The sequence below is a fragment of the Balaenoptera ricei genome, chromosome 5 (genome assembly GCF_028023285.1).
Source record: "Balaenoptera ricei isolate mBalRic1 chromosome 5, mBalRic1.hap2, whole genome shotgun sequence".
Lineage (NCBI taxonomy): Eukaryota > Metazoa > Chordata > Mammalia > Artiodactyla > Balaenopteridae > Balaenoptera > Balaenoptera ricei.
Genome location: NC_082643.1, coordinates 81196023 through 81209559, shown reverse-complemented (window position 1 = coordinate 81209559; position 13537 = coordinate 81196023). Strand labels below are relative to the sequence as shown.

At 34.5% G+C, this 13537-nt stretch overlaps 1 protein-coding gene across 2 annotated transcripts in view; it reads right to left on the bottom strand.

Annotated features, from left to right (window-relative positions):
• ARAP2 (ArfGAP with RhoGAP domain, ankyrin repeat and PH domain 2) overlaps positions 1 to 13537 on the bottom strand; it is a 216130-nt gene that overhangs the window by 173012 nt on the left and 29581 nt on the right. For both annotated transcript variants that reach the window (XM_059923215.1, XM_059923216.1), the window contains exons 3-6: positions 9795 to 9853; positions 8628 to 8704; positions 7804 to 7895; positions 5979 to 6332 (exon numbers count right to left, since the gene is read on the bottom strand). In XM_059923215.1, the coding sequence (XP_059779198.1) occupies positions 5979 to 6332; positions 7804 to 7895; positions 8628 to 8704; positions 9795 to 9853 (582 nt within the window). The remainder of the gene's footprint in view (positions 1 to 5978; positions 6333 to 7803; positions 7896 to 8627; positions 8705 to 9794; positions 9854 to 13537) is intronic.

The following is a 13537-nucleotide window of genomic DNA, read 5'->3' as shown; positions in this document are numbered from 1 at the left end:
GTGATGGGAACTCAGGTTTTACTCTCTTAACAACTTTCGTATAGAACATACAGCAGTGTTCATTATATCTATCATGTTATATATTACAAGTACTTATTTATCTTATGAACTGGAAGTTTGGACCTTTTGACAGTCTTTATCCAACTTCCCCTCTCCCCAGCTATTTTTTCTTAATAAGCCATGCAGAACTTTCAGACGCTTTAAACCATGTGCTTTTATAACCACTAAAAAACTTAATTTTGCAAGTTTAATGTGAACACATGATTTCTTTACCTTATAATTGCCAAGGTGAGAACTGACTAGAACTTACTTTTGGTAACATTATCAAAGGTCACCTGAAATGAAATGATGCTCTTCTGAAAAGAAAGCAAGCTGAGGTTTACTGAGTCCTGCTTAAGGGGCTCTGTAGTCAGACCCAATATTACCTACTTTTCCAACTGATCCCACAGAGGAAGCCTTGACCTTACACTTTTATGTGTGGGAAACAGCGGTTCTGAGACATTGAGTCACACAGCAAATGAGCGATAGCTTGACAATTCTAATTTCTGTCTGATTCCAATACCCTCATTCACTTCTCTGCAGCTAGACTGACTGAAATTAGCCATGTTATTTTAATAAACACTAAAACTAAGAATTTTTTCCTCAAATTACAAATAAAATATGGAAGCTTTTTATTTGCTTGGCATGGTCTTCACAAGTTATGTGTGATTTGAGAGAAAAGGCCAACTAGTTCACCAGTATAAAAAAGATACTTTTTATCAGAGATTTAAGATTCAACTTCAAGTTCAACATGGTGATTGATATAGAACACCCTGGTCAGATAGAGAGACTTGTCAACTTTCCACTACATCTGCTTTTCACTGAAAGGCTGACCGCAGGACAGCTCTCCCAGGAGGCTTGAGGCCCTCACACACTTAGGGAGCAGGTGGGAAACTGCCCCACTAAAGCGGCCTTGGAGATTCTGGGCACAGACTGGAAAGTCAGCCACTGACAAAGTTACCAATAGTATAAGTCCTGATCTCCCTCCAAGTCATGGGTGGCTTCTAAGTGATCTCTCAATCACTGTTTGTGAATTTGACCCCCTTTTTGGTAGTTGATCACTGGCTTTTTCATTTTCCCTAGTTCTGTGTTCAACCTGGACATGTAATTCTCTGGCAGTTTCTCCCTCCTGGTCCTAGAGCCTCACTTGCGTCTTCCATAAAATAACCTCAACTAACCCCTCTATTTATCTCATAGACTTCAGGACATCCAGATATCACCGACATCAGTGCCTTTTCACTCCCTCTAGCCTGAAAAGTATTTCATCTAAAAACGCCAGTTGAAACAGTATCCATTTTCCAAAGGTCAGTCGAGCTGCTATTCCTCCTTAGAAGATCTCTGAAGAAATGTTTTCTCAACCCCTCTGTAACCTCATGATTCTGTACTCTGTGGACCTTTCTGTACCAATTATTATACGTTGTCTTTCAAATTTATTTTTATTTGTATTTTTTTCTGCCCAAAGTGGAAGATACAAAAAAGGCCAGGAACACATCCTGCTTATCCTTGTATTCGTCCAGAAATTCTTGAGCATATTATATACACAAATTTCTAAGTTAACCTTGCGTGTTCAGCTCCTGCTGTCCGGGACTCACATTACCACACGATGCGTCTCTATGGTTAAAAACATTAATTTTTTAAAAGAGGAATTTAGCTGAGTAAGAAAAAAAGTTCTAAAACATCTTGTCAAGTAAAAATATGAATTCCTCAAGATATATTGCAGTTTTTATAACTATGCTCAGTGCATGATACCAAACACACAAACATCTTTAGAAAACAGCAGGTTAAAAAGTCAAAAGCATTTCCTAGTTGCAGATATTCTTGGATATTTCAATATGTGGTTCTCTAGAAGGGGTGTGGCACATTCAATCACGTTTTCTTTGATTTACAGAAACTCACAGGATTCTTCCTCTGAGTTGCATATTCAGGAAATTCTGGAATAAATTCTATCCAGTCTTCCATATTTGCATCTACTCAGACTTGCTGTAAAGCTTGAGCTTATTAGTTGCAGATAGGAAAGGGGAAGGAAAGAGACTTGTTTTTTTATCTTCAAAACCCAGTGAGGTTTTTTTTTTTTTTTTTTAAATAATTTTTTACTTTTTTTTATTAATTTCAGTTTTTGTTCCTGAAGGTTCTATTTGATTGTCCAGTTGGCCCAGTCATTTTCAATAATCTCTTATTCTTTTTTTTTTTAAAATTTTTTAAAATTTATTTATTTATTTATGGCTGTGTTAGGTCTTCATTTCTGTGTGAGGGCTTTCCCTGGTTGTGGCAAGCGGGGGCCACTCTTCATCGCGGTGCGCGGGCCTCTCACTATCGCGGCCTCTCTTGTTGCGGAGCACAGGCTCCAGACGCGCAGGCTCAGCAATTGCGGCTCACGGGCCCAGCCGCTCCGCGGCATGTGGGATCTTCCCAGACCAGGGCTCGAACCCGTGTCCCCTGCACTGGCAGGCAGACTCTCAACCACTGCGCCACCAGGGAAGCCCCCCAGTGAGGTTTTTTTTAACACAAGACCATTTATTAAGTTTCTCATCTGCCTCACCTGTTTGAAACACTAACAACAAACCCAAGTTCAACATTTTATCAAGTTTTTTCCATACAATTTTTTAAACCAATAGTATAAGGCTATATTATAATTAGATCATTCGAATAGTTAAATAAATGTTCATACTTTAAGCTCAGCTGGAAATGTTTCCATATTTCTCTAGTTGCATGGTGTTATACAATTATTTTCTTACTAAATATTGGGCAGTTTTCACATACTGTGCATTGATTCAGAACTGGCATTTCCATTTCAAAGCGAACAGACACTCAATCACATGAAATAAATCCAGATTATGAATTTGATTACTTTGTTTAATGTCACTCATGACTGAGGACAATTTCCAACACTATTTGGAGAAGGATAACCAAGTATGGCTATTTTTTTTTTTTTTTTTTTTTGGCGTATCCTGTGGGATCTTAGTTTCCTGACCAGGGATTGAACCCGGGCCCACAGCAGTGAGAGCACAGAGTCCTAAATACTGGACAGAGCAGGGAATTCCCACTATTTGTTTTTAAACTGTGTTTTGACAACACATGTACTCACATACAGAAAACAGCAGGTTAAAAAGTCAAAAGGGTTTCCTATATGTCTATAGGGGGGAACAGAATTTAAATAAACGCACTGAGAGTTCACTGCTCTGTTAATGTACACCAGCACTATCAACGGCACCAGCAGATTTCCAACCAATACAGTGTCTGGAGTTTAGTTTTTACTACAAGATCCCTATAAATTAAAAAATAGCTGTTTTAGAAAGACTGAAAGAAAAAACGATGTCTAATACTAGGTTTTTATAATAATTCATTCAACAACAAACACTAAGACTATCTACCACATGCTAGGCAACCTTCTAGTTGCTGAGGATACCACAGTAAACAAAAACCAATATAGATGACTGTCCCCATGGAGCATATATGCAACAAATAAATCATCAAGTGTATAAGCTATGAGAAAAATAATTAAGGGAGTGATGGGGTGGTGAGGGAAGGGCAGTGATAATATTAACTTTGGTGTTCAGGGATTCGTGCAAAGGAGACTTTAGAGCAAGAACTTGAGGGAGGTAAGGTACAAGTCATGCTGCTCTCTGGGTACGAGCACTCAGGGCAGAAAGAAGAACAAGTTCAAAGGTACCCGAAGAGAGAGCCTGCTTCTTATTATGTCTAGATTTGATAGAATAATAAAGTAGTTTCCTTTTTCTGTAATCTATCAGGTTATAATTTTTGATGTGGGGCCCAAAGGAGATGGAGGAAGCTGGTATAAGATTTCAGCCAACCCTCAAATCTGTTTTATGCTACTATGGCCCACAAGCCAAACCTGGCCCATTAAATGTGTTTATAAATAAAGTTTTATTGAAACACAGCCTCATTCATCAGTTTACACATTCTCTGTGGCAGCTTTCATGCTACAACTGCAGAGTTGCTGAGCTCCCACAGACACCATATGGCTGTAAAGATTAAAGTATTTATTATCTGACCCTTTACAGAAAAAGTGTGCTAATACTTTCTCTATGGAATTCAGAATGCCATCAAAATCAGTGCTACCTGCACCAAAGAGACATGTGACCATGAGGTAAACAAAGCTCAGTAACCTCTGCATAAGGAATGGGTAGGCATCATTTTGTCTAATTAATGAGCATCTTAAACACCCTCACCATAGCCTACAGAGTCTAACTAGAAAAAGGAAAAATGGAGATTCCATTTGTGGTCTAATAAATACATGCTTCTTGGTCAGTTACACATATTTCTTTTAAGTCATAGCAACATAATCATGGAGAAGAGCTTTTTAATTTCTTGGTGATATAACAAGCTCCTTTGTTTACTTTCCTAGCTGCATCCTGGTAACCTGGAAAAAGACTCTGAAGTCAGAAAACTCAATTATTTTCTCTAAAATGGAAAAATAAAAATCTCAAAAAATTACAGCCTCTAACCTTAGGCAGGTTCAGAATAGAAAGGTTGGAAAGTCAGAGTTCTGATAAAAAGAGAGAGAAAATGTTCTAACTATCCCAGAGGTGGCCAGTAATGGTGAAGCTTTCTCAGTGTGCCTGCAACATAAACATACTAACCCGTCAAGATCGAGGTACCACCCACCAGAGATCATTCAGGAAACCACAGAATCTGCTAAATCTTCCAGTGATACTTTGAGAGAGCACTGGGATCTCCCTAATCATTTAAATTCTACAGAAATGAAAGACCTGAGACTATTCCCGTGCAATGTTTCATTCCACCAGTGTGTATATTTGAGTAATGACTCATACTGTTGCAATTTGACTATGCATTTACCAATAATACTGATGACTGATGAAAAGCAGACACAGTTAACTACTTTGTCATCCTAATGGAACCAGAAAGGAGTGAGACAAAATACATGATGCTAAGAAGTTCTCTGCTTCAGTTTAGTCAACATCTAATTTGCTAAAGGGATGCAATCCTATAAAGTATTAACCATGTAATTACTAACCACAAAAGGGTTCAGCTTTTTTTTTTTCTCTATTTCTTAAGAAATATCATTTCTTCTCCCACTAGTCAACTGATACTTCTTCTGGCAATTTTTTTGCTAATAAAATTTATTTTAGGAGAAAACAAGGCTTTCTAGAAATGATGCACCTTTTCAGGGGAAGAGAAAACCAGCACAACATAGAGACTCACCACAACAACTACTTAAACATAAGAGATTTAATCCCTAAATAATTTAATAATTCATGAGGAACATTTCCAGTAAGTATTTCAAAAGGACATTCAAAATTCAGGATGTCAGAAAATAATTCTAATTAAACATAATCCCTCCCCAAAGATTTCTCAGTACTGCAAAATGCTTAAGGACAGAAGTTTCCTTGTCAACAACTGAAATGATAAATCTGCTTTTAAAGTATAATATTCAAGGAACTCTGACCTTTTGTGCAACATTCAAAACTCAAAACAATATATCAATAACAGTGAAGCCTAAAATGTAACAGTGACATACTTTCCCCTGACTACAATAAGCCTTGTATTCCCAAACAGAACGCTGTTATAATAGGAGCGAAGGCCAAACAGTGTGGGCTGAGTAATACAAACTCAATCGGTGTTGTTTTTCTTTGCTACAAATTGAGACACAAGATATTGCATTTTGGTGCAAAGTTAGAAACTAACATTAAGGATCTAGATGTGAAATAAGACTTCCAGTTTTAATTTGCTATGCAGAACCTTAACCCAGAATTCCATACAGCACAGGGTCCATGCCCCACATTATATCTAAAGAACAGCATTTGCAAAAGTGTATTGAAAGTCCCTATGAACTGTCTCTGTATGCTTGGGGGGTGGGGAGGCGCAACAGCAACCTAGCAGGTTTAGAAATGGATACGCTTGAATTTTTAAAAATATGTCACTTACGGAAAAAAAAACAAAGAAGAATAAATACATACCCTTGGGGACAGAGTTTGTCAAGCCATCCCGATTTAACCTTTCTTGCAGATGATCCGTAAAAACAGGCATAGGGAGATATTACATTTGAGGAAATGATTGATGAATCAGCCTTTCCACTTGTTGAGCTTAGTGGATAACTGTGCCTATTAACAGAGGCCAAATTCACTGCTTTTTGAGTCCTAGATTTAGATGGCTTTGAATGTTTTCTTCTCAAACTCTGAAAGCATTCTTCTACCGTTGAATATTCTGATTCCGAAGCAGAGTCTACAGGAAGATTGTTTTTGTCCTCTCGAGGTATCCAAATATCTTCTACTTTGTCTTCACTTATATTCTCCATCCTGTTATCATATAAGCTAAATGGAAAAAGAATGGTTTTAATATTTCCCACAGCTCTATGTGACTTAAGCCATTGGTTACTTTTTCTATTTATAAACAACCAATCACAGAAATTTAAGGCCAGGAAAAATCTTGGAGTTCAATTAACGCATCTGATAATTTTTAAAACTTTCTGAAAAATAGAAATCTCTCATTATACTAACACATATTTGAATACTACTAGAAGCAGTGTATTTTTTCTTATGTATCATTTAATCTGACCTGTTTATTTTGGGGGTTGGGTGAGAGTGGTGAGGATGGAGACTGCCATATTCTCTGCATCACAATTTAAACGTCTTCACCAGCACCAGTAAGTGGCCAGCCACTTAATGGGCCAGATCATGAACCACTACCTCGTGGAGAGAGGTACTGGAGATCTTATTTCTACATGTTGCCCCTTCTCTGACTCTCCACTAATTGACTTCAAGGACCCTATGTTCCATATAATGTAATAAAACAAAGAGTACACCTGACTGGTGAGAACTTTAGTATTATTTTGCATCACTAATGAGAAAAAAACTGCACCACATTGCTAACTAGAAAACAAGAAAGGGCCAGGGTACATTCAGAAGGTAAAAGCTGTATAACGTATAATATTTACTGGAATACACAGTTGCTAAGTATATTCCTATAGATTTAAGGAATGACAAAACAGATTGGCTCAGCCATTTATGTATAATAAAACTCATTACAAAGAAGCTTTTGCTAATCAATGAAACAGATATGCCTAGGAGTCAAATTACATCCTTCTGGACGTGGTATTCTAAAAATCATTGCCACCTTAAAGGACTTAAGTTGGCCCCTTCCACACTCTGCACTGTAGTAAGTTCATATCAGATGCCTTCTGAAGATTCTCAATTATTTAGTCTCATCTTAAGGAAACCCTCAACAGTGTTAGCCTTGGAGAATAAAGGTTAAAATAGACAAATGTTAGGTAATGATGCACGACATCAAGTGCTAATAAAGCTGAGAGAAAAATAAAATTTAAGTTGGTATCTTACAAACTCTATTCAATCTCATGTGTGATCCAAATAACTGGATAATTTTCAAGCTGCTTGTCAATGTTGAACTTCTAATAAAAGGATACATTACATTTGTAAAAATTCTGCACCTCACATAGTGACATTTTTGGCACTGCCCCTTTCTTCTTCATAGTAAGGTAACTTCCTATCTTTAAAGTGCAAACATGGTCACCACATATTTGCCACTTTGGGAAAGGGAGAATGGTTTCAATTAGGAAAAGACAAAAATAATGTGCTACAGACTATAGAATCAATTTACAGGCTCTAAATTCAATTACTGAAATGAGTGCTGTTGTCAAAAGAAAGGATTTGAACTTACCAATATAAACTATTTTCTTAGAAATATAATATGAGCAAGAATTCAACATTGTATATTAAATAACATTTTATTCAAAAGAATTAACCATCATCAATCACGTCCTCATACCTTGATTTGACAAAAAATGAGTTTCTTTCAGTAGTTGTTACCCCTTTGAGTGTTTCTTCCTGGGTCCAAAATTCATTCCTTATGGATCTCTTCTATAAAAAAAATACAAGTTTTTTTAGGGGAGCAATATTCTACAAAGATTCACAGTATCTGGGTTTAGTTTTATTAAACAAACGTCTAATTGTTTAGATCAATTTTCAATAAAAACAATTTAATTAGGGTGACTATATTAAATGGTAGCCTTTTGATCCCTTTTTCAATATTTTATTTAAATCATTAATAACTCATCATTTCAACTAAGAAGAACAGAAGGTGCTAAGAATAAAATTTATTTACTTTTACTTTCCCACTTACTTTTTGTCTTCCAACTTCTCTTTCATCATGACCAAGAAATAAAATACCAAAAGAGCACAAATAGTGGAGAGGAAAGACTGAGTGATAAACTGAATAATTAAGATTTGTAAATAGTTAGAAGTCTGTCTATATTTGGGTATAAGGCAAAGTAAAATCTAGTGGCTTTTGTCAGTTTGCCTTTCCTTTTTACAGGGGTTTGTCTTACTCTTTTTTTTTTTTAAAGTAACTTGTGGTAAATTTTGAAAACCCACTGATCTGTATTCCTAAAATCAAACTGAAATGTATTTCTGTGATATATTTTTAAAGATATAAATCTGCCATGATTTTACTGAGCAGAATTTCGCTGAATGGAAATTCCTTTCTTCAATATAACACATTCTTCAAACAGCTTAAAGGAAAATGAAGAGGCATATATAGGCAGAAAAGCAAAGAATTGAATATGGAAAAAAATTAAAATGTATGGGACTAACCTTGGAATTTTCTAGTCTCTGGAAGAGAAAGGTCTCTCCATAAGGGAAAATGGAAGATGAATTCTCCTCATTCGTATCTTTTGGGGGAATTATAGGATGAGAATGGAAAGATGTGAATAATGTGAAATATTGTTTTAAAAAGGCATGTGTTTAATTATTTTATAGCAATATCACAACTTAAGCTTTATTCTCTGAGAGTCCAAAATTCTGCTCATAATTCTTATCCTCAAATCAACTCTAAGCATGATTTTCTCAATGTATACACCCCTCACTTCACAACCAAAACACATTACTCACTGTTTCTCAAAGTGTGATGTGTCACATTTGTCCTTGCTAACCTATAGGATCCACGTTAATATAAGTAAGCACATTTCCCCATACAATGGAAATTGTCATGGCGTGTTTATAATGTTAATTCCTAAATAAGAGGTTAGTTTTAATGGCAGAAAATTAATCTTAATTCTATTGGAATTTTAAACAAATGATCATTAAAAGTTCACTAACATAACAGCTAGATGTTATAGCATTCAAAATGCCAGAATCCACTTAATATAATCCCTCTAATACCATAACTACTAATGCACCTGTAAGTAAATTATTTTAAGAGAATTTCCACAATCCCTGAATTACACCGATCTACAAGAAAGAATTCTCAACACTTGCGTTTTCTGCTGTGGCAAATTTTTTTAAAGGTTCAGTAGTCAAGTGTTTGCTAACAGCATTGAGAAGAATGTTCCTGAACTTGTACAAGCAGAATTTTCAAAAAGAAAGAAAAGCCTCTGTCAATGAGCAGTTGACCAGAGCAATGTCAGCCCTTTCCTGTTACCATGGCAAAATTACTTTCCATAAATCTACGCCCTGTAGTTCAGACTGTCAGAAACCACATAATTTAGTTAAATGCTTTCGACTGTGGTTAATGATAAATGAAGCCTGGGTAAAAAAATCTTTTTACATTAGCATGTGCAAATTTCCAGGAGTCTGCGTATATATTACTGTCTTTCATTCACTCACCTTTAAAAGTGTCTGGAGTACTATGAACCTGGCAGACAGTTATTCCCACTATTCCCTATTCCACAGGTGGGCTGCCTTCTTGACCATGATTTTAACACATGTAAGAGTATCAAATGAGTACTAACTAATTTACAGACTTTAAAAGCTGAGACTCACTTTGCTGTGTCATAGATTTTCCAGTTGAGGTAGGAACATTTCTTCTCTCACGGAAATAGCTTAAGGCAAAGGGAAAAATAGATAAAATACGTAAAAATAGATGTTATCATCCTAAGTAAAGGATTAATTGTAGGCACATATATTCTTTTTGTTAGAAAAACCAATATTCAAAAATAAGTTTGATTTTAATGAACAAATACAATGGCCAAATTCCATAAATGTGTCTTTTTAAATAGCCTTAAAGGAAGAGATTTTATTGGATTTTACAAGTGTTTGCTTTTTACATTTATAATTCACAAAAGTAAATGAACATATTTGCACAAGTATTTATGATTTTTTTTGTCTTTAGCTTTACAATATTGAATAAAAAATCTGTCTGGCTCTAAGAACATAATTTGAAAATACATAAGACCTTTTCTCAAAGATCTCAAAGCCTTGAGAGAGAAATACTACAGGTAATTAATTAGAATACAACATAACAGCAATGTCAGAGGAAAACACTGTGGAAACAGAAGGTAACGAATACCTACCACCATATGAAAGAGTTCTATTTTTCCATTTAAATATAAGGATCAGGACAGTGTCCTTACTTCTCTTAAATATAAATATGCCCAAGTAACTATAGGAAAGACTATATCTATGTAGTTGTAGTTATTTATTTATTTATATCTATATAAAAGAACAGAAACCAATGAAATAGAATATAAACAAAATTTAAAAATAATGGTAACCAAAAGCTGGTTCTTTGAAAAGATCAATAAAATTTATAAACCTCAGGGAAGAAAAATAAGAATGAGAGACAGAAGAGACAAATTACCAATATCGGGAATGAAAGAGAGGACATCACTACAAATCCTACAAACATTAAAGGGATAATTACAGATTATTAAGAAAAACTTTATGCCAATATATCCAACAATTTAGATGAAATGGAAAAATTCCTTGAGATACAAATGATCAAACAGGACACGAGAATAAATAGAAAATCTTAATATCCCTGTATCTATTAGAAAAATTGAATTCAGTAATTAATCACCTACCCACAAAAAGTTCCAGGCCCAAATACTGCACTGGTGAGCTCCAATAAATATTTAAGGAAGGAATAATACCAATTCTATGCAAACCTTTTCAGAAAATAGGGAAGGAAGGACTACTTCTAGTTCATTCAGCAAGGCCAGTATTACTAATACACAACCAGTCAAAAACAAAACAACAGATAAATGTTAGACAAATATTCCTCATAAACTTAACATGCAAAAATCGTTAACAAAATATTAACAAATCAAATCCAACAATACATAAAAATGATGATATATTATGACCAGGTGAGATTTACCACAAGAAAGCAAAGTTGGTTTAACATGGAAAAATTAATATAATTCACCAAATTAAGAAAATAAAGGAGAAAAATCACATTCTCACAGCAATAGATTCAGAAAAACCAATTGACAAAATTCAAAATCCATTCATGACAAAAACTCTCAGCAAACTAGGAATAGAAAAAAACTTCCTCAACCTAATAAAGGGCATTTATGAAAAACCAACATCATAATCAAAGATTAAAGACTGAATCATTTTCCCTAAGACTGGAAAAAAGGCAAGGAGGTGGGCGCTCACTAGTTATATACACATTAGTTCATAGGTTGCAGTCAGTGCAACAAGCGAAAGAAATAAAAAACATTCAGATTGGAAAGGAAGGCCTCTTATAAGCAGAAGTCTGTATCTAATCAACAGGAAATCCTTAAAAATCTACCTAAAAGCTTCTCAAACTGCTAAGTCAGTGTAGCAAGGTACCAGGATGGGGGAAATATTTTTAAAAATCAATAGTATTTCTAAATACTAGCAATGAACAATTGGAAAAATAGTTTGAAAATATAACTTTTACAATAGCATAAAGAAACATGAAATACTAAGGGGTAAATTTATCAAAATATGGGCAAGATCTGCACACTGAAAATTCTAAAACATTGCTGAGAAAAATTAAAGAAGACCTAAATAAGTAGATATATCATGTTCATAGATTGGAAGACTCAATATTGTTAAGATGTGAATTCTCCACATATTGATATATAGCGTCAATATAATCCCAAACAAAATCCAGTGATGTTTTTTATAGAAATTAACAAGGTGATGCTAAAATTTACATGCAAATAAGAACAATTTAGAATGGTCAGAATATTTAAAAGAAAGACAAAATTGGAAGATTTATAGTATATGATTTCAATATTTAGCCTAAAACTACAGCAATCAAATTTGTGCGGTACTGGTGAAAGGGCAGACATATAAATCAATGGAATTAAACAGAAAGTCCATATATACTCCCACACATCTACGGTCCAGTGATTTTTGAAAAATTATGTCATGGCAATTCAATGGGGAAAGGATAGTCTTTTCAACAAGTGTTGCTGGAATAACTGGATAGCTCAATTTAAAAAAAGAAATGAATATCAACCATTACTTCATACCATATACAAAAATTAACTTGAAATGCAGTTTAGGCCTAAATGTTAATACTAAAACTCTAAACCTTCTGGAAACCAACAGAAGAAAAATTTTGCAACCTTTAAGTATGCAAAGATGTCTTAAATAAGATACAAAAACCACCACCCCCCCAAAAAAGTTGGACCTTTATGCTGTCACATATTTCTGATAAATGACTTGTTTCCAAAATATAAAAAGAATACTTACAATCTATTAATAGGAATGATTCAATTTAAAAATGGACAAAAATTTAAATAGACACTTTATAAGAGGATACACAATGTGATAATAAATACAGACTCATTAGAATGGATAAACTTAAGGCTGTAAATACCAAGTGTTAGAGAGTATGTTGAATAAATAGAAGGTTTAAATACTGCCAGCACGAATGTAAAAGGGTACATCCATTTTGGAATACTGCTTGACATTTTCTGATAAAGTTAATTTAAGCTCCCAGCTATCCAATCCTAGAAACTCAAAAGAATTGAAAACATATTTCCAGGGAAATAAATTTTTCTGGTCTTTCTTCATAGCAGTTTTACCCTCTATAATCAATAACTTAAAACAAACTAAATGTACATCAACAGGTGAATGATAAACAAATGGTGGTATAAGGACCTCAGGGATTACTACCAAGCTTGGGGGGGGGGGGGGCGGAGAACTAATAAAAGGATACAAATTAATACTAAACATAATAATATGAATAACTCTCAAAATCATCATGCTGAGCGAAAGAAGCCTGGCACAAAGACGTATATCCTATATGATTCTATAAGGGAGTGTGAAAGACGGATGGACTGTAAAAGGACACTAAGAAATGCTTAGGGATGATGGAACTGCCACTTCTTAATTGTGGTGATAATTTAATAGGTTTACACATCTTTCAAAACTCATCAAATTATATGCTTTGAATTGGTACAGTTTATTATGCAAATATTATACCTCAAAGAGTTGTTTAAAAATGAATTTAGCAAACCTACTGTTCATAGGGTTGATAAATAAAATATAAACTATATTCCCAAATATCAGCAAACAAAATGAAATATTAAAAGTGATACCATATACAAGAGTATCAGAAAAATATAAAAACCCAGGATTAAATCTAACAAAAGATTTGTAAGAACTCAGTCCTGAGAAATCATTCCTGAGAAAATTAAAGAAAATCTAATTAAATGGAGGAATATATGGAGGACTGAATACTGCAATGATGTCAACACTGCCTATGTTCATTTGTAGAATCAATGCAATCCCAATCAAAAGAG